Here is a 27672-nt window from a genome sequence, read left to right on the forward strand (position 1 = left end):
CGAGCCCCGCCTTAATCTATCAATTCACAAATACTTGAGCTGTTCACATTATTGTTATTATTATTATTATTATTATTATTCACAATCGATTGTGATCTCCTTGAGGGCGGAGACTTTTTCATATATACATTTGTATTCCCAGGCACACAGTAGGTGTAGAATAAATGTTGATTGATTATGGATTGATTCTATACTCCTTGGTGATAGGTTCTTTTCCTCCCTCTCCAATCTATCACCCAGTTGGCCAACCACAATTTCCTATAGCAGAGGTTTCACTGTGTCATTGCCCTTCTCAATCAATAAACCCATCGAGTCTCCAGGATGGACTCCAAACTCCTTTCTTAGGCATTTAAATCTCTTTACCATGTGACTCTAATCTACCTTTCCAGGCCTACTGCAAGCTTCTCCCCTTGAGACGCCTCACTGACCAGCCAAACTGGTTTGCCTGCTGTACCTTACACACAGAATTCCATTTCAGCTATCGTACCTTTGCACAAGGCGTCTTCTCCCATGTCCGACCTTCATTCTTCCTCTTAAATGTAGCTGCCTTCAAAACTCAAATGCCACCTCCCCACACACCCATCCACCTTTGAGCCTCCCTCCAAAATTACCTTGTATTCACTTTGACCATATTTTATATTTATTTTTATATGAACATGTTGTTCCCCTGGGGAAAGAAATAAATTCCCTAAGAGCAGAAACTGATTTTTTTTGTATCCTTAATATTTAACACAGTATCAGGCATATATTATTGTTTAGTATCTGATTCTCTGTGACCATGTAGACCAGGGATGGGGAATCTTCATCCTCAAGGCCACATGTGACTCTCTAGGTCCTCATGTTTGGTCCTTTGACTGAATCCAAACTTCACAGAACAAATCCCCTCAATAAAAGGATTTGTTCTATAAAAATTAGACTCAGTCAAAAGGCTGCACCCATGGACCTCAAAGGCCACATGTGGCCTACAGGCCAAAGGTTCCCCACCCCTGTCATAGACCATACTGTTTATGGGTTTTTCTTGGCAGATATTAGAATGGTTTACTATTTCCTTCTTCAGTGGATTAAGGCAAACAGAGGTTAAATGACTTGCTCAGGGTCACACAGCTAGTAAGTATCTGAGGTTGGATTGAAATTCAGGTCTTCCAGACTCTAGGCCCAGTCCTCTAGCCATCTAGCTGCCCCACCAGGCATATAGAAAGCATTAAATACTGTAAGTGCTTGTTGCTTGATAATTAATTGATTAACTCGAGTATCCAACTCTTCTCATAAGTTCCTAGCTTGGAGTCCAAAGTAAATATTGGTTGAATTGATTTGTTTTTGGACATTCTACAGCGAACAGTGGTGATCTCATCAGTTCCCATGGATTCAATTATCACCTCTAAGCAAATGATTCTCACACTTACTTAACCATCTCTGACTTCTCTCAATGATTTAGTTTCACATCTCCAACTGCCTTTTGGACATTTCAGTTGAACATGCTATAGACACCCTAGACTCAATATTTCCAAAACTAGACATTATCTTCACCCCCAAATCTATTCCTCTTCCTAAGTTCCCTATACTATCAAGGGTACTACCATCCTCCCAGCCACCCAGGCTGACAACCTAGGTGGCTTCCTTAACTACCCCTCTCCCCCATATCCAAACAGTTGCCAAGTCCTTTCCATTCTACCTTCACAATATCTCTTGTATATGCACCCTTCTCTCCTCTGCCATGCCTAGTACAGGCCTTCATTGCCTCATGCCTAGACTATTTCAACAGCCTGTTGTTTGGTCTCCCTTGCCTTAAGCACTTCTATGCTCTAGTCCATCTTCCAATCAGCTATTAAAATGATCTTAAAGTACAGGTCTGACCATGATACACGTACCCTTCTTCAATAAACTCCAGTGGTTCCCCATTACCTCTAAAATCAAATTATAAAATCTCCTCTTTGTTAGAGTCCTTCTGACTGAAGCCACATTTAAACTCACATCTTCCTAATTCCAGGTCCATCAGTCCTGTACCACTATGGGGCAGAAAGATACCTTGTAACACTTGTCACTGAGGTTCCTTTTCTCCCTTCATAGAATCATCACCAAGTTTCCCTTAGATGTAGCTCTGTGCTGGCCTCCACGGACTGATGTCTTCCCAGAGTCCTTACAGTCCTCTTCTGTCTGCCATGATGGGGTCATGCTGCCTGAAGCTTCAGCCATTGACTGTTCAGACAGTGTCTGTTTCCACATCCATCTCCTGTGATCACCGCTACTGCCACCATTCATCTCTGGCTCTCCTGAACTCACAAAGTCACTGCCTAAACATGTCCACAGTACTCATTCACATAACAGCAAAAAAAGAAAAAAAATCAGAGACAGAGGTGACCGTATGCTTACATCCCCCATAGTAGCTAGCATTTATATAGCACTTTAAAGTTTGCAAAATTCTTTACAAATGTAAACTCATTTGATCTTCATAACAACCCTGTGAGATAGGTGCTATTATTTGCTCCCCATTTTACAGATAAAGAAACTGAGACACAGAGAGATTAAGTGACTTGCCCAGGGTCACAAAGCTAGGAAATATCTGAACCAGGATTTGAACTCAAGTCTCCCTGTGTTAAAGTCCTATAGTCCCTCCCCTGAACCCAGAGGTCAATTTTCGGAGACCGATCAAAGTAGTCTTGCCTCCTCAAAGCTCCAAAGGAAAGAAAAAATAAAAGAAGGGGTATGTCCCTTTTATACACTCACTCAGTTTCTGTACCCCAAGCCAAGTCTTTTCATCATCATCCATACCTCTCAATCATGTATGACTGGACAGAAGCTCCCTCCAAGTGCCACATGGTTGCTTAAACTGAAACTAAGGACGGGATATCTATGCATGCTCCAAAGATGGCCCCCAGGTGCCAATTCATCTCTATTACATATATGAAACTATTTATCAAAATGTGTGCCTGTGGGTATTAAGAAGTCTGGTCCTAAAGTTTCATTTACCCCTTTTCTGTTGAAGCCAGGGAAGCCGGGAGTGAAGATGAGGAGGCAGAGCCTTCTAGGCATCGGGGACAGCCAGGAAAAAAAAAAAAACGTCTGGAGCGGGAAGATGCAACGTCTTGGAGGACACTAACGGAAGGAATAGGGTTGGTGACTCCCAATTCATCCAAGCAATTTAAGCAGCCAAGCATTGCAGATTTGAGAGAGAGGGGAATGTTTGGCTGGAGCAAGGAAGTAGTGTTCAGCAAAACCAAGCAACACAACAGTTAAGTCTGACTATATATGCAGTACCCGTGGTCCCCACCTCTGCAAAGAAAGGAGGGAAGGCAAAGCATTTTAAATATACTAGCATATGAACTGTACAAATTCATATGTGGAAAAACTAAGGGCAGTGATGCTTTACAATTGTGATGCTGGAGAATGGTGCAGAGAGGCTTATAAAAGTTGGAGTCGTAATGACTATTGGAGCAGGGGTTCTTCTTGCTTAAGAGTCTTGCACGAGCAGTCCCTCGAAAGGGTGACACATGGGTTACTAGTACCCTCAGGGGACGGGGAATGGCCGGGCACAACCTGCCCGGAACTCCCGTTCTCGGGCTCTCTCCCTCCAACGACGCATCCCTTCGTTATACTCTTCCCCGCACAAAGATGGCGCAGGCGACGCCGCACCGGCCAATGGGAAGAGGCGTTGCTGCCGGTTGCCCAGGTAACAACCAACGGGCGGCGGGGACTCTGCTCGGTGCAGCGCCGGGACCCGGAGGGGTCCAAGGGAGGCGGTGGAGCTCCCGGCAGCAGCGGCTGGCCGGGCGGAGTCGGGGACGCGGCAGCCGAGACTCGGGGTCTCGGGGGGCGCCCAGGTCAGCTAGCGGAGAGGGGGGGGCGGGGGAAGGGGAGAGGACACGGGATGGAGAGGGGTGGGGGTGGGTGTGGCCGTGGGTGAGGCCAGGGATGTAGCCGAGGCGAGGATGCTGAGCTTGTCCTTTGCTAGCGGAGCCCTCTGAGCCAGGCCTGGCCTCCGGGGCCCAGGTGGGAGCTGGCGGACCAGATCGCTTTGCTCTAATGAGTTGAGAGATGGTAACGATAACAGCAAAACAATCCTGCATCGTTTGTTTGTATGGCGCCCTAAGGTTACAGAGCTACCCGCGTGCATTAGGTCATCGCAGCCTCAAGACACCCCATGGAGGTAAAAATCTCCCCACTTTACAGATGAGGAAACGGAGGTTCAGAGAGGTGAAGGGGCTGACTGACAACATGTGCTCATTTTCTCTGGTTGCTTTTCTACCAGCCAACCTCCAGCCTTAGACTAGCTCTTCTCTGATCCCTGGACTTTCCTGCCTTCAATATTCTGACCAGCCCCGCAAACTTCCTAACTTGGACTCTCGGATGGTAATGAGAACTTTGTTTCCGTTTGATTTTTTATTTTTCTGCATCAACATTTCCAATAAATTTCCCGGCCACGTTAAATTTTAATTATGAGCTCTTGGCACCTAAAACCCCCCTACTGGATTTGGAGTCAAAATACTCAGTTTCAGATTCTATCTAGGTCTGCCATTTGGCTACCTACATGAAATGAGGGGGCTGGGCTAGGTGACCTTCCAACTCTAAATCAGTGATCATTTTTAACTCTTAATGATTGTCAGAGCAGGGCCATCATGAATGTACATGTACCTTTTCTGTGGTCTAGTTGGAAAAGAAAGGATGATGATAGTGGAGAGTATTTGGTCCTCCTTGGATCATCATCTTCTGGTCATGTAATAGAAGATGCAGTATCAATAAGGATTTTATTGGGGCAGCTAGGTGGCACAGTGAATAGAGCAGCAGCCCTGGAGTCAGGAGTACATGCGTTCAAATCCAGCCACAGACACTTGACACTTAGTAGCTATGTGACCTTAGGCAAGTCACTTAACTCCAATTCCCTTGCCTTCTCCCCTCCAAAATAAGGATTTTATTCAAAACTTTTTTTAACCCTTAATAACAGTGGTAGAGCTAGCGTATTTAGCCTCTGACATCTCAGTGCCTGGAAAAAGCTAAGATGAGAGGAGTGACTAAAATAGACCTAGTATATACAGAAGGTCCCTGTAAAGATGACAGTGTTGAGGGCTTGATTCTCAAGGTATCTGAATGAGGGGAGGATGTCAAGGCATGTCAAAAAGTCTTAGACCTTAATATTAACATACACAAACACATACAAAATTGGGAGACTATCAGTAAGTACCACCCCATTTGGCCTGTGTTCCCAGATCTACAACGTTTTTATAGCAATAATCTACGTATGCAACAAGGGCATCCTGGATGAAGGTATGAGAAGGGAACAGATGGCTTTCACCAAAAATGTTCTATCTTTATAGTCATACAGTTGACTGTAAGGTGTAGAGGATACAAGACCACACTGTGCTTATTGTTTTGTTTTTTACTATAAAAAGGCATTTGGTTCAGTAAGGCAGGATACTTCCTTAAAGGCTCTTCTCTAAGAATGTATCCCTGTTGCATATGTCAGAATCATACAACATCCCTTGAAAGATATAACAACAAAGATAACTCATTATAATGACCCTCTGCTTTTTAATGTCAAGTCATAAAACAGGGAGACATATGCTTTCCAGGAATGCCATTGTCATGGAGAATTATCTTATGTTCAGAGCAAAGGATAAGTGGAAGAAGGATTTTCTACAGATGTTAAAGGTCTCCAGATGCACTTGTTTGTGGAACACATTGTACTAATTACATCAAGCCCCAGAATATTACAGAGCCAACCAAGTAAGAGCTGTAATCACTCAAAAGTTTTTGTCCTGATTGTTCACAGAGGAAAACCTAATGGAAGAAGAATTCCTATTATTCAGACTATGTTATACAATAGAATGAACAATCACCAAAGCTCGTCCTTGGATACAGCTATCTTATACAAACATTGTAAATCAACAGTGAACTGTGCCCAGGAAGTGGACAGGAGGAGAGCAGGCAAGATTACCCTTGGGGAGACTATACAACGCTTTTAGTGATCTGAGCTTCTCCTCAAAATTATTTCCTAGCTTTTTAACAGTTTTTTCGTGGTGATGTCTGACTGAGTTGTCAAAGTCCTCAAAGGATCACCCAAAGGGCAACAGAGAAGATGTATGGTGGGTATGAGCTGACTGTAGTATATTACCAGTGAAGAACTACCCAGGAGAAATATTGTAAACTAGAATATCATCAGAGATTTACGAATGGAAAAAAGATTAGGTGATCACGTAGCAGGACCTAGGGAGAACTGTTGGATAGTCTTGGTGGTTATCAGTACCTTGTTAAGATCTAGAGATATCTCCTTCCCTTTGCCCTCCCCCATCCTTGCCAGAATGATTTGATTCTGCTGTGGAGGGTTTATTTACAGGCAGATCTGGACAGGAGTTGTACAAGATAGGAGAAGGTACGGGTGGGCTTAGATCTACGCTACTGGAAAAAGTACCCATATCAGTGGAATCCAAGATCCATCAAAGTATCTGAGTTGAATTTCAAGGCCTGGCTGGCATGTAGCAGTCTCTATATTCTTCTCTTTAGTATTGTTAAAACCTAAGTACCAATATCCTTTTTAATCAAGGAGAGAAGTTTGTGGAAATTTCAGTGTGTGACATCTGGGAATGTTATATTTTGGGAATATCGTAGAAAGGTACATAAGCAGGTAAGGTAGACACTTAAATAACATATCCTTTACCTTAGGACAGTCTGCCCCCATATAAAACAGCCATCTTTATTTGGGAACAAGTTACCCTGTACTCATAAAATGGTAATTCCATTGTGAGGGCTGAGCTACATCTTAGTACATCCATCCTTGGAGACAGCAGAGTAATTTCCTTTTGGGCAAATGTTCGGCATGTAGCTTCATAGCTTTTGTAGCTCATTCATTTATCCAGAGTACAGAAAAGGTGGGTGTCTCTTTAGAATCATGAATCATCTTGCCTTTGTAACTGGATGCCACTTATGAACCTGGAATCTAAGCCTAGAGTCCCTATATCCTTTTTAAAGTGGTCATTTTAATAACTGGTACAAATATTGATTTGAGTTCATTGTTAACTAAAGTATTCTGTATTCTGGCATCTTTTATTATGTACTAATTAAGCCCCAGGCTTTGTTCACAGAGGTTACATTTTTTTAAACTAGTAAATTCATCTCAGGGACCAGGGTCAGTGATAAAATTCCATTTCTGAGCTATTGGTGGTGCAACTGTCTATTAATCAGTTTGAATAATTATGGAAGTCAAAGCAGTACGTCTCTCTATTGCCCCAAACAGCAGCAATAAGATGTAGACACTTGTCGCAGCTGTTCGCCCAACTAAAGAATAGCTGTTGGCTGAGATGCATTGATATCAAATGTTTTTTTTTTTCAATAGCACTCCTACTTGTACTCTTAGGAGTGTGTGTGTGTGTGTATGTGGTGGTGGGGGGGGGTGGGGGTGGCGGGGGGAGGTGAGAGACTGTATCCAATAGACAACTGCCAGGAAGATAGGCCACACTTCCTGGGGAATTTGTAGCTTGTGCTCTAAAACCAATGAAAGAGGGTGCAAGGCAGGGCCTCCTGAATTGAATCTTAGTAACCAGAAAGTAATCCACAGCATTTCATTAGCTTTCTCAGTATATTTGGGGTTATTCCCAAAGGGCCAACAAACAACACAGCAAAGGCATGCTTGGTTTCCTAGCTAAGGAGCAATTTAGTACCTTTTCAGTCGATAAAGCTAATGTCTTATTTCCTTTCTTCCAATATCCACCAGGTTCCTCAGAAACAGAAGTTCAATTCCTCCAGCAACACGGTAACTGACTAGGGCTTCTGTGTAGCTCTCAGGAGAGGGAAATGAATCAATGGGGGTGCTAATCTCACGCTAGTCCCTTCCACAAGACATCCTGGAATGAACCCTTGCGTGTCTTTGAGACATAGCAATGTTTATTTGTTTCAGCTGAACTTGTAAAGGAATTGATCTAGCATAACCTTTCTATGGAAATAGGAACTTTGAATTTGCTTTGGAAGTTACTTTTTCGGTAATAGAATATGCAGTGCTATATCTTTCCTTAAATCCTGATTGATCTTAAATGAGTGCAACAACAGTCATAGATTACACTGCCTCTAATGATTTGGCTTGTTGTGTCTGGGAAGAACCAGCCTTAGTCTTTATTTATCAAAATGACTACCTGAACTGGAAAGAGTTATTCCCTAGAGTTCTGATGGAAAACCATTCCTCTCACTCTCATTAATGTTGTATTTGCAGTGGAGTCATATTGACCTGCCCCCAGACCTTGTCTGATGCTAAGCTGCTGAGATAAGGGCCTTGTGAGTCTGAAACCAGAGCTGAGGGCCCGGAACTCTGATGGTTGAGAATACATGTTAGGTACCCAGCTCTGCATTTGTTTGGAGAAAATAGGTCATCAGGATATTAGGGGCAGGTAAGGCATGGAGAAATCAGCCCGTGTCAGCGTGGGCTGAGGCCTGGCCAGTGACCATCATGAATCAGCAGAAGTCCATCATGAGTAAGTTTTGCCAGGCTGCCCTCACTTCCTTTTTTGACAGAGTTATTAGAATGCTAGATGAAAAGAATCCTACATACATAGCACTCTCAGATTTCAGCAAGGCATTTGACAGAGGCTGTCATGATCTCATTGTGTTCAGGATGGAGAAGGATGGGAGTAGATTTAGAATTCAATAATCAGTCCTAAAGAATGATGATTAATGGAAGCATGGCATACTAGAGGGAGGTCTCTGATGGAGTGCCACAAGGCTCTGCCTTTATCCTGGTTTTGTTCACTTTAATCAGTTATTTGGATGAAGGTATAGATGGTATGTTCATTAAAATTTGTGGATTAAAAACAATCTGGGAGGGATAGCTAAGGAGGTAAAATGACAGACCTCATCAGACTAGAACGAGGAGCCGAAACTATTGGGATGAGTGAAACCTGAAAGTGGAAATATGAAGTTCCTGTACTTGGGGGGAAAAAATCAACCACGATAGTATAGGATAGGTACAATATGACTGGACAATCACATGAAAAACCTGAGCAAGATTTAGAAGACCACAATTCAAAGTGAGTCAGTGGGGTGATACATTGTTACAGAAGCATGTGGCACCGTGGAGAGGGTGTCACACGTCATGTCAAAACACCTTTTGTCCAAGTTCCCTTTCTGACACAAGGTGTGTGAGTGGGGGCACGTCACTGGACCTCTGAGCTGCAATTTCCTAATCTCTAGAGTGAGGGTAATCACGCCTGCATCAGAGGGATGTGGTAGTGAGCAGTGAGATCATTCGTGTGACAAACCTGGCAGACTTTCAGGGGCTCTTCTAGTGTCCAAGAATATCGTCATTATGTGTCAAGGAGAACTAGCCTAGTCCCAAGCCAGAGTCATGGGAGCATTATTCCTCAGAATGAGAAGGCTATATATGGTCTTGCTGTGCTTGGCCCTGGTTGTAGCATATGGGGAGTGAACAACTGCTTCAGGTCTAGGCAGCACATTTTAGGAAGGATGTTGACAAACCGAAGTGTGTTTAGTGGGGAACAGTCATGGGGATGAGGAGATAGATACACAACCATTCCCTGTTAGGATCAGTGCAGGGAAGTGGAAATGTTTAATCTAGAGAAAACTTGAGGGGGAAATGGTCACGGTCTGTATATATTTGAAGTATAATCATGAGACAGAGGGATTAGGCTTGTTTTGTTTGCCCCTAGAAGGCAGAACTCAGAGTCTTGGTGGAAGTTGCAGAGAGGCACATTTGGTTTCATAAGGAGAATTTAATAATGAAGAAAGCTCTCTAAGAGTGGAGTGGGCTGTCTCCCCAGGTAGCCAGGGTCCCAATACTGAAGGTCGTTGAGAGGAAACGGAATGACCACCTGTTGAGGATGACATAGAAAGGATTTTTACTCAGCTTTGGGTTGGACTAGGTAACACCTGACGTCCCCATGAGCTCTTTTATTCCAGTGACTCCCCAGACTCCCCATTTACACTTGCGCGTGCGCGCGCGCGCACACACACACTCACTCACACACACACACACTCACTCTCACACACACACTCACTCACACGCACACACACTCACTCACACACACGCTCACTCACACACTCACACTCACACACACACTCACACACACACACTCACTCACACACGCGCACTCACTCACTCACACACACTCACTCACACACACGCTCACTCACACACACAGGCACACACTCACACACACACGCACACTCACTCACACACACACACACACTCACTCACATACACACACACTCACACACACACACTCACTCACACACACACACACAGGCACACACACACTCACTCACACACACGCACACTCACTCTCTCACTCTGATGAGGTGGAAGCCCCAGCTCTATCAGAGCTCAGCAGGTTCCCAGCCGGCTCCCCTCACTCTGGGCTCTCTCTCGTCTTCAGCGCCTAATATATATTTTCCATATTGTGGGCAAAAATTGTTGAATTTCATTGAATCATCTCCTAATTTTACGATGTCAGAATCCCAGTAATGAGCTGCCGTAGGAAATTTAGGGTATTTAGTGACTACATTTTCTGTGATAGCAAATGTTCTTTTCTGCTCCCGCCCCTGCTTTCGTGAAGTTTCTCACACATGCTCCAACCTTAATTAGTCTCCCTTTCCTTAGTATGTTGACAGTACTTATGATTGGACCACACTATTTCAGATTTAATTGTGTCTTACATTGTTCATTTTTGTTTCATCAACAAATAAATTGCAAGCTCCTTGAGGGCAGGTCTTTTATGCTTAGCACGGAGTAGATCTTCATTTTTTTGATTCTTCTTTCCTCCCCTGGAATCTTAGAAAATAGGATGTGACTCACATTTTTAAAATAAGGTAAAGGAGCTGGCTAGAAGGTGAGAGTAATTAAAAAGGGATAATGGTGGTTGGGGAAAAGGATGTTTTTCATAGGATCTGTTTGAATTCATGAAAATTTGGGCAGGCTGGTAAGCTTTTTCAGACATATCTACAAAGCTGCTTTCCTTTCCTGTAGCTGTCCCATGACGATAGCAAGCCTCTACCTGTTTCCTGCGGTTGTCTCGCTGCTCTACTGTAAGCCGTCACCATGACCCTGACAAAAGGCTCCTTCACCTACTCCAGCGGGGAGGAATATCGTGGCGAGTGGAAGGAGGGTGAGAAGGGCATTGAAGGTCTCCAGAGACGAGAACTCCTTTCTGGATGAAGGGAAACTATATTAACAGTATTTGAATCAACTTTGCTGGGTCATCTGTTCTCCCTAGCATCTTTCCCTTTCATTATATCTGTATGAGTAGAAACATCGATGTTAGTCTCCCCTCATCAACCCACACCCTACCCTTTTTGCAAAATCTGGATTGGCTCAATATCTTTCAATGATGTTACTTAGGTATTTTTTTTAAATGTTAATGAATAAGTTCCCTTTGTATCGATAGGAGTAAAACAAAACTAAGTATTTTAAAAGCACAAAAATTAAGGATATCATCGATTCAACCTTAACTGTTCTGGTAGCATACAACTAGAAGAATAGATTCTATGTTTACCCCGATTTGGCCTCAATCCTTCGGTGACAGACTGGGACAGATTTCATGTTACTACAACTGAAACATTTTGTTTTGGAAGCTTGACTGAGTATGGGACCTACAGGAGAGATGTCACCTTCCTTGCCTCACCTCATTCCAAGTCTTTTTCCTTCTCTCCCAAGTTCCGTCTGCCCGTCTTTATGCCCTCCAAGAACTCACATGTAACTTCTGGGTAGCCCCAAGAGGTTACATATTCTTTGTCCCTACAATAAACTCCATTCTCTGTTGTCTCAAGAGCATTGTTCACCCGGCATCTTTCTTTGTTTCCTGGCCAATTCAGTGGGCAAATAGAGTACGCTTAAAGATATAAAATTTAGCCATTGCCCTAAGAGTCGATCTTTTTTGTCCTGCACCTTTTGCACTGCTGATGGGCAGTGTGTTTATCGAGATGTTCTTTCTAGATTTTTCTTGTCACTATCACATGTGAAGAGAATCCAAAGCAGTTGGTTGTAAATTAAGGAGGGGAAGTCCCAAGAAGTCCCATTGCCTTCACAATGGCAGCGTTGGTGCTTTGCTTTCCTAGCTCTTTCAGCACCAGAACGCTAAACATACTGACGTCACTAACTTCTCTTTTTATTTTTTAGGATAACTCTTTCCTCTTTGAGTCGGTGGTCTGTAAGGAAAGGGATGATAGGTGCTTGAGAAGGTACCCAGGAGCTGCCCCATTCCAGCCTGACACCTGTCCTTTTCTTTGCTTAGGCCGCAGGCATGGCATTGGTCAACTGATGTTTGCAGATGGTGGCACCTACCTGGGTCATTTTGAGAATGGGCTCTTTAATGGCTTCGGGGTACTGACTTTCTCAGATGGCTCAAGGTGGGTACGTGGTCCTCTCCCCTCTCAGCCTTAGACTGGGGAGGCTCCAGTCTACAAACGGGATAATGATAAACAATTTGCTAACTCCGAGCCAGTCCCATTCCCTGCAGATCCTGCCAGCAAAGAGTGTGTGCAGCTCTCTTGACTGATCTTAAACATTTTAAGATCGTGAAGCTTCTCTGAAGTGGCCAGGAGGGAAGTTACCTTTTGACTCTTATTCTCCATCACTTTCCATCCCGCATTTTCCTCTTATGTTCCCTTCTTTCCCTTCCTGGGTTATGTCACAGTCACTAACTCCGCTTGAATATGGTTAGAGCTTAGAAACAGGTGAAATCATGTTCCACATGTTCACTCAACCCCAGCGTGGAGTCTCTCCGCAAATGGCTAATCCTGGTGTCTCTCTCTGCAGATACGAGGGGGAGTTTGCCCAAGGAAAGTTCAACGGCGTTGGAGTTTTCATTCGCCATGACAACATGACCTTTGAGGGAGAATTCAAGAGTGGCAGAGTTGATGGTTTTGGTAAGTAACAGCCTCAGGTGGGGTGTTCTTTCAGTTCACCTATCCGGGCTGGGCCTTCTTCTTGGGTCCAAACAGTTGGATTGTTGAGCATGAAAGGTGGGAGACTGTCTGTTGAGTGCAGCCTCTCCCCTTTTACTAATGCCCAAGAGTGCCATCTTTCCCCTCCACAGTCCTCATCAGAGTGACAGTAGCAATCTCTTATAAGCCTGTAAAGCATTTTTCAACTTCTCTGAGTTGGATTTGAACTGACACCTTTGAATAGCTTCCTGTAACGATGTCTCTAATTGTTTCTCCTCTTTTATCTCAACCTCAGGCCTGCTTACTTTTCCTGACGGTTCTCATGGAGTTCCTCGAAATGAAGGTCTGTTTGAGAATAACAAGTTACTACGGAGAGAAAAGTGTCCTGCAGTGATCCAGCGGGCACAGAGGGCTTCTGAATCAGCCCGGAACCTCCCAGCTTGACAGGGGACCATGGTTCTGCAGGAGGAGCGATCGAGCAGACCGGCCACCTCTGTTCATTCACTGCAGGTGAAGGAATGAATCAGACCCAAGATTCTTTGAGTTATAAACACCAAACAGTTGCCTTCTGACACATCCCTTTGCCTGCCAATCAAGAGTTAGATTGAGGATTGGGGCCATTCAGGCCCTCCAACAACTCTGACTTGCCGAACAGGGTGCAGCTGATTTCATTTTTGCCTTGGCCCTGCCCCTTGTCTGCTGCTGCTCAGACGAGCTGCCTTTTTCCACATCCTGGGACTCGTGATCCCTAAATCCCTGCACCGCCCCCAGCCTTGCTGCCTTCTACTCTATCCTGGGTCCATGGTCACCTGCAGTGTACTTAGTGCCCCACCTCCATTTGGGGGAGGTGATGCAATAGCCACCCCTAGGCAGCGGCCCACACCTTGGGCCTCCTGGGGAAGGGAAGATGATGGACTGTTGGGGGGCCAGGGAGAGAAGGTGTGCAACAGGCCTTTGAAAGCCTAGGTAGGAGATTTTTCTTAGGTTCCCTTCTTATTTTATTATTGTTTGGAATTATGGCTCCAGGACTATCTTGTGAACTGGCCAGGCTGATCTTGAACTCCTCTTTCTCTGTCTTTGGGTGCTGTGATGAGTCTTCATGCGTCCTTGACTTGACAGTATAACTATGTTACACGAAAGGACTCCATTTTTGCATCTCATCTTTATGTACTTTCATTGCTGTTCTTATATGGGTAAGAAAGTGATACCAAACTATAATCTTAAACTCACATGTAGAGCAGAGGACAGGGACCTCCAGGCCCACTAACAATGTGTGAAGGCCAGGATTGACCTATTCGTTCTTAAGACTGGAAAGGAACTGGCTAGGGTGGACTCCTCCTTGTGGACCACCTATCCAGACCACTACCAGCCCCCTGGAATTTAGACAAAGGTGGATGTGGATCCATCAGGAATACGTTGAGCTAAAAACTATTTGGTGGACTAAATCCAGGTCACCATAACTCTCTCACCATCAGCCTCGGACATTAGGCCTGGAGATGAAAACTCTACTCATCAGCATCATGCAATGCTCATTCTGAGACTTTGAACACACCATATTCTCCATTATTCTCACATCGAATGTTTTATTTGCAGCAGATTTTGGTGGAAATACTAGCTGTGTGCCTCTATCATCTCCGGATTTTACTGTTGAAATAAAAGTGTTTCTAAGGAATCAGCATATCTCTCAAACTGCTGATATTTAGTTCCCTTGCTTTTGATCCTTACTTATTCTTTGTAGCTGTGACTAGATCAGTATGGCCCCATTGGCTGTTTCCAAGGGCCAGTAATAAATTGAGATCCAAGATGTCCCTCGGTAAGCCTCTTGGCCTAGTTCCCTCCAACTTATTTTGGGCTTTCCATTGATCTGCTCACCTGGCCTTGAAAGTATTTATGGCTTTCTCCTCCATGCCATCATTAGAGCCTGTTTTAAGTGCTAAAACAGAGTGGACCTCAAGAACTGCCATGATGGGCTCCGCTAGGCAAAGGCCTCTTGATATCCAGGAAGAAAATGTAGGGTGGAGGGTAGGGGCAGATCAGGAGCCTGTTTGCTTCTGTGTAGTTTATTGGTCTTTATAAATAGTATCACGTGGTTGGGGGTATGGGGGTTATTTCAGTTCCAAAGCAATGACTTTACCAATCAAGGGCAGAACTGGACAGAAGATTGGCCAAGTCTCAATTTGCGATTCCTAACGATGTCTAAAGACAGCTTCAGTAACATTTGTCCACCAGGTGGCGCTGTGTGCACACAGTTGACGAAGCCGATGGCACCCTGGACCACAAACCTGAGATCATGCCCTCATCCCACCTGCCAAATGCAGGAAATGCATAGAGTAGATGGGTGCCATTGAGTTATACAGTACTGAGATGCCGGTGGGGGTGGGGCGGGGGGGAAGAAGCCTTTTATTAAGTACCTGCTATGTGCCAGGCACTGTGCCTAAAGCTTGACAAATACTGGTCCAGGCCAAGGTGGCTGGCTCAGTGATGGGGATAGAGTGCAGTTAATGTCAGTGGCTTTGCCTCTGTCTGTGTCTCAGTTTTTCAACTCTAGGTTTTCTTCTCACATGCTTCCATCAGTAGTTAGAAGCCTCCCCTACGGACCAAACAGCAGAGACAAGCTCAGGTTTATCCTCTCAAGCCTAGGCAGCCTCTATTTCATCCTCACAGACATCCTTGTTCCAGACTATGATATTCCTGTCACCCCTGCCCCCTCTCATCTGGATCTCAAGGTCAGGAAAAAAGCTGGAGCAGAGACCAAAGCAGCAAAAAAGCATCATTTCTTAACCGGGGACTCTGAAGAATGCGGTTTTGTGAAACAGATATGAGGTTTATAGTCTGGGGGAATTAAGTGGTCCTGATGCTACCACTGGCTTGGTCAGTAGTGTCTGGTGAAGGAGGAAGGGCCTGGAGACATAATAATAGCTCACATTTATACGGTTTTAAGGTTTGTGAAGCTGCTTTAGATACATTATTTGATCCTCACAACAACCCTGTGAGGTGGGTGATTTTATTCCCATTTCACAGATGGGAAAGCTGAGGTGGAGGAAGGTTGAGTCACATCCTTAGGGGCTGGGGTATGGGAAAGAATGGGAGTGAGCAAAAGGTAATGGCCCCATAGCTCCCCCCACCCACCTACCTTCTACTGTGTGCTTAAGGCTATGGGTATAAGAGTAGAGATGTGGCAGGGGACAGCCTGGCTCTTCACAGCCAGCCATTGGTAGTGAAGTCCAAGCGCAGCTTCTCCTCTTCGTCAGGGCTCAGCTTACTCAGTGGGGCGCGACAAGGACCTCCATAGTAGCCAAACCAGTCCATGGTTTTCTTCAGCCCCGGGATCCCAAAGCCTCGGGTTACCTGGGAGGAAATGCGAGAGGTAGTTTCTAGCTTTGTCCTGGGCACAGACACATATGCCCCTCAAAGTCAAGGCTCCCACCTCTTCTCCCAGGCCTGGAATAAAAACTTTTCAAAGACTATCACACCAAGAGGGAAATCTGGGACCAAAGCTTCAAGTAAGGAGAGACGCAGGGTAATTAGTGAGTGAGAGCCAAGTATAGGACCGTAGGAGCTTTCAAACAGGAAAAAATGAAGAGCTTTTTCACATATTTTTAAATTTAGAAGAGACTAGAAATCCTTTTGTCCGACCCCTTTTCATATCAGTGAGAAAAGAAGCCCAAGGAAATGAAGCAGCTTGCCCGAGGTTTCACAGCACATTATTAGTGAGTAGTGGGAATGAGTACTAGGTCCCTCTCATTCCTCGCCCCTACCTGACACTGCTTCCCAACACCTTAGTTCTAGGATGAACAAAATCCCAGCAAGGGGAGGAGAGGAGGGAAGGGGTACAAGCAATCTGAGCACTGCCCCTTGGGAAAGGTGTCCAAACTCTTGGACTGGGCCTGTAGATCCCAGCTTTGGAGTCTCCCTTATCAGCTGGGACCCAGAATGCAGAAGTCAGGCCGGGAGGGCTGAAGCAAGGAAGGAGAGGGGTTTCTAAGGGAGAGCCAGGGATATATCCTACTCAGTGGCTTCATGTTCCCTGCTTCAATAACTTCAAACCACTCCCTAAGACCCAACTTCCCTTTTTCTTTCTCACCACCCTCAAACCCTCCAGCTTCTCCCCGATCTATGACCTGCAGTCAAAACCTTGGTGTTCTTCACTGCACAAAGGAAACCTTTTCTGTAAGAGATTAAAAACAAAAAGCCTTCTTTTGTGTTATGAGTAACCATCCACTAGAGGACAGCATTCTTTAGTAATCATGGAAGTAGCATTCCCAAGTCAAGTGTTCTTAAGGACTGAGGTCAGCCCTTTACACTCTTTCTGGGGCAGGATGACAGAGTTAGGCTGTGAGGAGGAGGAAAAGAGGCCCAGTGGTAGAAAACTTAATAGCCTGTCCCCAAAGTCCATGAGTCACTAGACAACTCTTGAAGACCCCTTACAGATCCCCTAAGGGACTTGGGAAGAGGGTGGGTTAGATGCTTGGGTAGAAAAGGCTGTGGAAACTCCTAAATATAGCTATGGGGCAGAAGTCTGGCAGCCAGGGGAGGGGAGGGAGGACATTGTGTACAATGGGGCAGGGCAATCTGCTGAGATCAAACTGCAGTTAGAGTAGCTGAGACCACAGCCCAGGCTTCAGACAGGTGGCCCTGGAATTCCTGTGCCTATGTCCAGGGCTGACATAGGAGAGAAGGGAATCTCCTGTGAGGCAGGAGGTTGGCAGTGCCAGCATGCCCAGAATTGGGATGGCAGCGAGGCAGTTCTTCCCTTCCTAATAACAACAGAGACACAATCTGATTCTTCTCCAGCATCATTCTCCCCCCTCTCCCTACCATGTACCCCTAGAACTCGGAAAGAATATTCTTGTTTTCAGCTTGCCTACAGGCAGCTTCTGGGTGTGGTATTTGTATGTCTGTGTTTGTTTGCCTGTCTCTTTGTCTACCTGTCTGTATTTGTCTGCCCATCTCTATCAGTAGCTCTCTCTGTGTCCTCTCTTTTTCCACAGAAAAAATGTTTGGGTGAGTGGGAGGTACAGAAGCAGGTCGCCTAGCCTCACAGAGGAATGTAATGTACAGGGGCAGCATGTACCCTGATGGGGCTCAGCTGGAGGGGCTTCATCTTACAAACAGTACATCCTATTTATAGACCCTAGGAAGTTCTGTGTCCTGGGAGTCTCACACTTTTCTCCCCAGCTGTTACTTCCTTGAGTCTGGATTCTTGTCCTTCTTTGTGTCCCACCATAAGGGATGAAAACCAAGAAAAAGCAGGCCGCCCCCATCCCCTAGATCCATAAGCAGTCCAAAGGGAGGAGCGTGCAGAGGGAAATGACTCAAGGGAATAAAGCCATGCTTTTAGCCCACGAAGACCATCTTAATGTTATTTCTAATCACACCTTAGTTCTGTATTTAAGACGGGGCTGGTCCCCCAGAAACTTACCCCAAAACACCACAATTTATTCTACATCTGGACTGAACATCTGTGTCTAAGCTTCAAGACTATAATAAAGGGGCGCATATTGGGAGGGGCGAGAATGACAATGGAGAGGAATCAGATTGCTTCTCTAAGTGCTGTTATTAGGATGGGAAGAACTCCTGCCTCTCTGCCATCCCAATTCTGGATGTGCCGGCACTGCCAGCACCCAACCTCCTGCCTCACAGACGATTCCCTCATCTCCTATGTCAGCCCTGGACAGAGGCACAGGAATTCCAGGACCAGCCTGGGCGATGCTCTCAGTCACCCTCTATACCATCTGATCTCAGAGTTGGGATGCCATCCTTGTGGCACTCTTTCTGAAAATAAAGACATCAGCTGGGAAGCTGGTTAAGTTCCTGCAGTCTTGCACATCCAGAGGCCCAGGATGGCTCTGTACAGGCATGAAAGGAAGAGGACCCCTTTACAGGGAGCTCACCGCAGTATTGGGTTCAATGAGGCGATGCTGTAAGGCTTGGGCATCTTCCCATTGCCCGGTGAGGCAGAGTCGCTCCAGCTGGCACACCTGTGCTCCGAGGACATTGGCCAAAGCACAAATACCCCCAACAGCTCCTGCCACCAGAGCCAGAGATAAAATTTAAAGCACAGCCACAGCCTGTGTACTCCCCAGCCCTTCACCTTCCCCCTGCCCCCATACACATGACCCCTCAGTCCTAAAAGGGGAGTTTCCTTTCTCCTAGGAGACTTAGAATCCTAGTACTTCAGATCTGGAAGGGACCCTAGAGATCATTATTTAGTATGATCCCATTTTGGAGAAGAAAATTCTGAGGCCTGGAGAAGCAAAGTGACCCAGGTCTCCAGGCTCCCAGTGATCTTGTCCCTAAATTGCACTGCAGCAGACCGGTAAGTAAGACTCAAGGGACTGTCTTGGGACTCAAGTCAACCACGTGCCCAATGCAGATATGCATGGTGAGAAAGCAAAGTCACCCTGGCATTGCTCAGAATGCACAGGAAAAGTAGAACTTTGTGACCACAGAGTATAGATTACCAAGGAGGAAAAAGTTGTCATGCATGAGAGAAACAGATTCCAAAGAGCCAAATGCTATTTAGAGGAGTTCGGTGGGAGGCAAGAAATTGGAGCTATGATGCTGACTGGTCAGAAGTCCTTCTTCCTCTCTGTACCCAGGGGACCTGGGAGGGATGATTCAGATGAATCGAGGCCCTATCTGCCAGCTAAGGTTCCTTTTCTGTGACCCCAACCCCGGAAGACCCAGATCATCAGTGGGGAAGAAGCCTTACTCCTTTGCCACTTTAGTCCCCGAAGGAATCTAAACTATTTAAAGAAGAAACTGAGGCATGGGCAGAAATTGGGCCTAGGCTTAGGGAGAAAGAGCTTTACAGGTCCAACCTCCCACCACATTTCCCTTCTCTTTAGGGACTGGGAAGAGAGTTGCCAAGTCATGATCCAGTGAAAGCCCAGGGAGAACCAGGGTCCCTTAAGGCTAGTAATCAGATCATTCTATAATATAAGCCTTTGAAATTAAGAGCCCTGGGCCACTGTGGTTGAAGGTGGACCCCGCCCCCCCATCTTCCATGGGTGCCTCTGTCTCTCAGGCACCATGATATATGTATTAGGGTACAGTCGACAAGAGAGTTGCACTTAGAAGTGGGAAGACTAGCAGGGTGACCCTGGGTGAGTCGATGAGCCTCTTGAAACATCAGTTTCTATAAAACAGGAAGAAGAATGAGCCCCTAACAGTGATATGAAGTAGGTCAAATGTGTTGATGTGCTTTGAAACTCTCAAGCCCATACCAAGGCAAGCTATTCTTATTATTATTGACCCCACATGAATAACTGTCATTTATGTAGTTCTTTTAGAGTCTGCAAAGAACTTTAAATGCATCATCACATTTGAGTCTCAAGACAACCCTATGAGGCAAGGCGGGGGAGGGTTGATGGGAATAAGCATTTATATAGTGCCCATCATCCAGGCACTGTGCTAAAGTGCTTAACAAGTATCTCACTTAATGCTCACAACAATCCTGCCAGGAAGGTGCTTTTTATGTCTATTTTACAGTTAAGGAAACTGAGACAGACAGTAGTTAAATGATTTGCCCAGGGTCATCCAGCTAGGAGATATCTAAGGCTGTATTTGAACTCAGGTCTTCCTGACTCCAGACCCAGCACTCTAGCCACTGTAGCCGAGGTAAATATGAAGGTATTGTCATCTTCATTTTACAGACGAAGAAATGGACTCTCAAAGAGGTAAACTGATTTGCCCAAGGCCCCACGGCTAGTAAGTGTTAGAAGGAGTCAGAGTATCTGAACTATGATCTTCACACCAAGTCCGATCCACAACTCATGTGACTATTTGAGGGACTCTGGCCTCTAACAGAATAACACAAACAGCAAAAAAACCCCAAATCCCTTTCCATTCAATCTGAGGGTCAATCCAACTGCCTCTGGACGAGTCATTCTATACTCAGAGATAGGGACCTGGAAGGGGAGAGGCTCAGGGCTACTGTCCAATGTGAATGATTTACAAGGTGAGATTAGAGGAGCTAAATCTGTATCAAAACAAGGAGCCTGGGACATCAGAACAGGCCCTAGGTGTTCCCACAACATGCAAGGCATTCTTTGCCCCAGAGTGCAGGGCAGTCAAACAAAATTAGGTGCCATATGTTCACAAAGGCCAACCTCCTGGCAGTATTTCTGAGGCTTTGCAGTGACTAGGTTGGCTACCTCATCTCCACCCTCTCTGCTCCATTTTCAGACCTGTTCACCTCTATTTGGTCACCTTCAACAGTCTCCAGTTGTTTCTTTTCTGACTGTCTTTTTCAGAGTGAGTACTGGGCCTGGAGTCAGGAAGACCCGAGTTTAAATCCAGCCTCAGACACCAGCTGGGTGACCCTGGATGAATCACTTCACCTTTGTCTGCTGCAGGATCCTCAACTGTTAAATGTTGTCGTAAGAATGAAATGAGAAAATATTTATAAAGCATTTAGCACAGTGCCTAGCATATAGTAAGTACTTAATAAATACTTGCTTCCTTCTTGCCTACTTGTCTCTGTATGTAGATGCCAAATATACTACAAAGTGTCAAAGTGGAAACCCCAGAGTCTAGAGGGGCTGACCCACCTATGGCATAACTGGCCAACAGGAAACCAGCAGATCCTGCCAACACCTGAAAATCCTGCTTCTTGGTTTTGTGAATGATCAAGCCCATTCGCGTGACCTGCAATATTAGATATTGATAGATCTTTTATATCTGTTGTTAGATTAGATATTAGATAGATCAGAGGCTAGAAAAGCTCTGGACACAAACAGGGTTAGGGCTAGGAAAACATCATTACCTGAAGACCAAAGAAAAGCTCAAGAGCTTAGACAAGATAAGAGAGACAGAGAAACCAGAGAAACCCAGGAATGTGGGTTAGGGGTAAATATGAGGCTGGGACCCATAGCCTCCAGGGAGTCATAGGACCATAGATTTAGAACTGGAAGGGACCTTTGGAGTAATCTGATCCAGTTCCCCCTCTCTCTTTTGCAAATGAGGAAACTGAGACCCAGAAAAGTTCAATGATTTGCCTAAGATTACACAGATAGTAAATAAAAGAAATAGGATTTGAACGTTGGTCCCCTGACTCCAAATTCAGGCATCTTTCCGCAATAAAACACAGCCTTCCTAATTAGTCTAGTTCTTAATGAAATTACCTGTGCCAGTAGGGCATGAATGAATGTGATCCTTGGGGATTCGATTCAATTCAACACATTTACTGAGTAGAAATCACAGTGCTAGGTGCTGAGGTAGAAAGATTAGCTCTTTGGGACTCAAAGTTTTAAAAACAAATGTTAAAAATTGTTTTTACATGTAACTGGGGGAAAATAAAATACCTAACAAATTCAAAAATGTTTTTAAAATTAAAAAAAAAGATTAGCTCCTCATAGAGTTTATAATCTATTAGGGGAGTTTATAGACTATATATGCATAAATAACTACTGTACAAAAGGATGTATGATAAGTTCAAGAGAAATGTCAACAAAGTATAATTTCAGATACTGAGGAGAGAAAAGCCTTAAGTAACCTTGGGGGGATGAGGACAGTGGGGAGGCAGAGATGGCATGCAGGTGGTACTTTAAAAAGATTCAACAGGCCAAGAGAAGAGTGGTTGTCCAAGGGACCCTGGGGACTGACTAGGACTCACATCTCCTCCACTCTCCTTAATGCCCACGATGTTCGGGTGCTGAGACAACGTGACCACAGCATCCACAGGCAGATCCAGTCCCGTGTTAGCTGGGACATTATAGAGCACCACTGGGATTGGGGACAGATCAGCCACCTGAAAGGTACAAAGAGGAGAGGGTGTAAGCAAGCACCTGCCCCGGGTCTGTGGAACCCAAGCTTCATTGTATCCTCCTGCCTCCTGCCTTGGGTTTCACAAATCACCTGAGCCTTCACTACAGGTAGCCATTCTACTCATTCCAGTTGGAAGCCCCTCTAGGGCATATAGACTTCATCTTTCTCCAGAAGAACCCACCAAATGTTTAATTCTTTAAGCTTAATTTTCCCTTTTTCTCCTTCCCAATCCAGCCTCTGCCCCATCTTCTGGGCCTTGCATCTTTGACTGTCATGCCCTGAGACTTGAAACACCTTGGTGTAGTGGTAGATCAGGGCGGAACTGGTCATCCTGCCTCGATAGTAGCATGGTGTTACCACTAGGGCAGCATCTGCTCCGACCTGCGCCATGCTAACAGTCATCTCCACAGTGGCTTGAGTGGCTGTAGGATGAGAAAGGCAATTTTGGGAGTAGCATGAGGAAGACACGGTAGGATCATAGATTCATACCTGAGAAGCTCATACCTTGAAAGAACATCTAGTCAACTTCATCATTCTACAGATGAAGAAACTGAGACCCAGAGGAGTTAAGGGACTTTCCCAGGTCATGCAACTAGTGAATAGCTGATGTAAGATTCAAACTCAAATCCGGTATTTTTTCTACTTTTCCTGGCCCCAAAACAAGACTTTGGAGCAAGGATAGTTTTGGGATAGACGAAGAACTTAGATATGTCAGAGTTAGCAGAGCAAAGTAACCCAAATCCTAAACCCAAAGGACTAAGGGACTTATGTCCCACCAACCCACCCTCTGCCCCCACCCAAGGATCACCCAAGCACATGGCTTCTTACACTCGCAGCCCGAGCCGGCTATTAAGAGCTTGTCCTTGGGCATGACTTGTCGAACTCGGCTTACCACCTCCAGCCGCTCGGTGCTCGTCAGGTAGGGGAACTCGCCATTGGAGCCCTGCACCACGAAGCCTGCAACAAAGGGTCCATTACTACCTGAGGGAGTCAGCGTGGTGAAGGAGGAAGAGCCATGGCCTTGGAACTGACAGACCTGGGTTCAAGTTCTACCCCCGACACTTACTAGATATACAATCCCCAGCAAATCACTTTACCTCTCTGACACTCAATTTCCTCTTTAAAACAAGCATCATGGGGGCAGAGAGGCAGTGCAGTAAGTAGGGCGCCGGCCCTGAAGTCAGGAGGACCTGAGTTCAAATCCAGCCTCAGACACACTTACTAGCTGTGTGACCTTGGGAAAGTCACTTAGCCCCAATTGCCCTGCCTTCCCCCCTGCCAAAAAAAAAAAAAAAAGCATCATAGAACCAGCTCTAGAGCTGGAAAAGATCTCAGAGTTTATGTAATCCAACTCCTTCCTTTCACAGATGAGAAAACTGAGGCTCAGAGATGTTGGGGGACTTGTCCATGGTGACAAAAGGAGTAAAAGGTAGAAGCTGTATATGAACCCAGGCTCCTGACTCCAGATTGAGCCCATTTTCCATTGTATTATGGCAATACATTCATCATCTACCTCACAGGGCTGCGAGAGAAGTGCTCCTTAAAGGGTGATATAAATGGTACTTATAAAATCTGACCAGGACTTTGATGAGGTAAAGTTCTGGGAGTTTCTTTTCCTCAATTTAATTCAATTCAGTTTCACAAACATTCATGAAGCACCTAATCTGTGTAAGGTACCATACGAGGCACAGATAAAAATGAAATAGGTCCTATGCTCAAGAAGCCGACACTCTATTTGCATCCTACCCCAAAGAGTGAAAATCTAAAGTCATCGTTACAACCATGGTCATTCCCCTGAGTCTTCTGATTCTGGTCACCCGGTCCTAGGGACTGTGTGGTTATTGCTGTTGTTGTTGGGTTGTTTCAGTTGGATTGCTTCAATTCTTCATGATCCCATTTAAGACTTTCTTGGCAGAGATGCTAGAGTGGTTCGCCATTTCCTTCTCCAGCTCATTTTACAGATGAGGAAACTGCGGCAAACAGGGTTAAGTGACTTGCCCAGGGTCACACAGCTAGTAAGATTTGAACTCAGGGAGATGAGTCTCCCTGACTCCAAGTCAAGTCCAGCGCTCTATCCACTGTACCACCTAGCTGTCCTCCTAGGAACAGTTCAAATGGATGATCTAGCTCAGACTGGGTTGGGCAGCAGCATGGCAGACATTCACTTTTGCAGGGAATGGGGCCATTAATCTCACAATGACATTGGTTCATTTAAGTATTGTAGCTACAAGTGCACTGAGGGGAACCAGGTTAAGTGTAAGTGTGTGTGTGTGTGTGTGTGTGTGTGTGTGTGTGTGTGTGTGTGTATGTTGACAAGGAAAGGATGCATAAGCAATTATGATGATTTACCATACACCAAGCATGCAGAAAGGGCTAGAAAGTGAATAGGTCAGAAACCTTGGATTCACAATCTTTCTTCCACAAATAAGAAATATGGGATGGTGGCCAAAATAGGCCAAGCTGCCCTGAGGTCAGAGTTTGCCTTAGGCAGAACTGTGAAATAAACAAAAATTATCTTCATTGTTTTTTCTTTCCTGCGCCATTCTTCACTGTCCCTAGAGATCCAGATTTCTACAGCTTGCCTTACTTGCCAAGGGTCTGTCCTCAATATGCCCCATGATGTCCCCAGGATCATTCAGTGTTTATCAGTACCATACTCTTAATGTGTATTAATAAATAAATAACTTATTATTAAATTTATTTTAAATTGAATTTATTATTAAATTAATTAAACAAAACAAATTAATTAAATTTAAATTAAATTTATTACTAAAATAAATAATAAATAAATAAAAACCTATATTAATAGTAACTTCAAATATTGGAATATATCAGCTCTGGGACAGGGACAGTGAGTGTGTCTACCAAGAGCTATTTAGAATATATTTGCTGACTACTGCATTATAGCCAAAAATTATTCACTGTGACCAAGTTAGATTTATATGAGGATGCAAGGATGGATAAATGGTAGGAAAATAATTAATATACTCAGTCATATTAAAAGCAAACCACATGATTATATCAATAGATATAAAAAAAAGTCTTTGACAAAAGTACAACATTCATTTATGCTAAAAACCCTGTGGAACATAGGCACAGAAAAACAATTTTTAATATGATAAAAGTATATAGCTAAAATGAAAAGCTAGCATTATTTGCAATATAGAAACTTTTCCAGAAGTAAGATATACAAGATAAATAAGAGTAAGAAATTAAAGGTTTAACTATTAGCAGAGGTGACAAAAACCATTTGCTGAGAACATCGTGATTTACTTAGAAAACCCCAGTAAATCCTTAAAGAAATAAATCCAGATAAACAACCGCAGTAAAGTAGCAGGATGCAAAATAGATTTATAAAAATAATAGCAATTCTAGCTAGCAATGACAAAATCCACAAGAAAATAATAGAAAAAGAAATTCCATTTAAAATAACAACAAATAACATAAAATATCTAGAGTCAATCTACCAAGGAAGAAGATATAGAAACTCTTTAAAGAATTGAGAATGACAAATAATTGGATGATTGTTATTGTTCATGGGTTGGGATGTGCCAATATAGTAAAAATTACAATATTGCCCAAATTAATTTATAAATTTATTGTCATGTTAATCTTCTGCTTTATGAAAGAATATTTTATAGACCTAAATGAAATGCTAACAAAAATAATTTCAAGGAAAAAAGGCTAAGAACCTCCTAGAAAATAGTGAAAAAAGTAGAAATGAAGCAGAAATAACATTTCCATGGTCAAAAGATATGAACAGGCAATTTTCAGATGAAGAAATCAAAGCTATCTATAGTCGTATGAAAAAATACTATAAATTACTATTAATTAGAGAAATGCAAATTAAAATAACTCTGAGGTGCCACCTCACACCTATCAGATTAGTTAGTATGACAGAAAAGGAAAATGATAAATGTGCGGAAATTGGGACACTAATGCACTATTAGTGAAGTTGTGAACTAGTCCAACCATTCTAGAGAACAATTTGGAACTATGCCCAAAGGGCAAAAAAACTGTACATACTCTTTAATCAAGCAATATCACTACCAGGTCTGTATTCCAAAAAAAGGAAAAAGGTTACATGTATGAAAATATTTATAGCAGCCCCTTTTTGCAGTGGCAAATAATTAGAAATTGAGGGGATGCCCATCAGTTAGGGAATAGCTAAACAAGTTGTGGTATATGAATGTAATCGAGTACTATTGTGCTATAAAAAATAACGAGCAGGAGAATTTCAGAAAAACCTGGAAAGACTTACATGAACTGATACAAAGTGAACTGAGTAGAACCAGAAGAACACTGCACACGGTAACTTCAACATTGTATAATTAATCAACTATGATTGACTTAGCTCTTCTCGGCAATACAATGACCCAAGATTATTCCGAAAGACCCATGATGGAAAATGTTTGCCCCATCCAGAGAAAGAACTGATGGAGTCTGACTGCATATTGAAGCATACTGTTTTTACCTTATTTTTTCACAGTTTTTTCCTTTTGTTCTGTTTCTTCTTTCACAGCATGATTAATATGGAAATATGTTTTACATGATTGCACTTGTATACCTAGATCAAATTGCTTACTCTCTTAGGGAGGAGGGAAGAAAGGAGGAAAAAAAATTTGGAACTTAACATTTTATTAAAAAATAAATGTTAAAATTGTCTTTATATGTAATTGGAAAATACTATTTAAAAGAAAAAAAATAAAAGAAATAACATTTCCAGACCTCAAATTATATCACAAAGAAGAATCTCATACTGGTTAAGAAATAGAAACATAGATCAGTGAAGAAATAAATCAAACTCAAGTGTTTAATAAGCCTAAAACCATAAATTAGTCAGGGAAAGAACTCCCTATATGATAGGAACTTCTGGGAAAACAAGAAAACAAATAGGAAGAAATTAATTTTAGACCAACATCGTATACCAACGAGTTCAAAAAAAATATTTTGTGACCTGAATATTAAAGGTCACACTATGAAAAAAGTAACAAAAGAACTAGACTAGCTATGACTAGGACAATA

The 27672-nt window shown here is 43.9% G+C and overlaps 2 protein-coding genes across 5 annotated transcripts in view; one reads left to right on the forward strand and one right to left on the reverse strand.

Annotated features, from left to right (window-relative positions):
• The first annotated feature begins 3686 nt into the window (after positions 1-3686).
• On the forward strand, positions 3687-14552 carry MORN4 (MORN repeat containing 4). 4 transcript variants are annotated; one of them, XM_036734912.1, is made up of 8 exons: positions 3755-3818; positions 4089-4144; positions 4247-4347; positions 7703-7741; positions 10961-11099; positions 12225-12339; positions 12749-12858; positions 13172-14552. In XM_036734912.1, the coding sequence occupies exons 5-8, from the start codon at positions 11033-11035 to the stop codon at positions 13318-13320; spliced, it is 441 nt and encodes a 146-aa protein (XP_036590807.1). In that variant the 5' UTR covers positions 3755-3818; positions 4089-4144; positions 4247-4347; positions 7703-7741; positions 10961-11032; the 3' UTR covers positions 13321-14552. The 4 variants fall into 4 exon arrangements, with proteins under 4 accessions (XP_036590809.1, XP_036590806.1, XP_036590807.1 ...); XM_036734911.1 differs by lacking the exon at positions 4089-4144 and having other exon boundaries at positions 3700-3818; positions 13172-14551; XM_036734914.1 differs by lacking the exons at positions 4089-4144; positions 4247-4347 and having other exon boundaries at positions 3687-3818.
• The window catches only part of HOGA1 (4-hydroxy-2-oxoglutarate aldolase 1), a 35981-nt gene continuing 22752 nt past the window's right edge, over positions 14444-27672 (reverse strand). The window contains exons 2-7 of the mRNA XM_036734910.1: positions 23476-23604; positions 22942-23069; positions 22496-22630; positions 21432-21528; positions 18771-18904; positions 14444-16224 (exon numbers count right to left, since the gene is read on the reverse strand). Of these exons, the coding sequence (XP_036590805.1) occupies positions 16075-16224; positions 18771-18904; positions 21432-21528; positions 22496-22630; positions 22942-23069; positions 23476-23604 (773 nt within the window). The 3' untranslated portion in view covers positions 14444-16074. The remainder of the gene's footprint in view (positions 16225-18770; positions 18905-21431; positions 21529-22495; positions 22631-22941; positions 23070-23475; positions 23605-27672) is intronic.

This window comes from Trichosurus vulpecula, chromosome 8 (genome assembly GCF_011100635.1).
Source record: "Trichosurus vulpecula isolate mTriVul1 chromosome 8, mTriVul1.pri, whole genome shotgun sequence".
In the NCBI taxonomy this organism is placed as follows: domain Eukaryota; kingdom Metazoa; phylum Chordata; class Mammalia; order Diprotodontia; family Phalangeridae; genus Trichosurus; species Trichosurus vulpecula.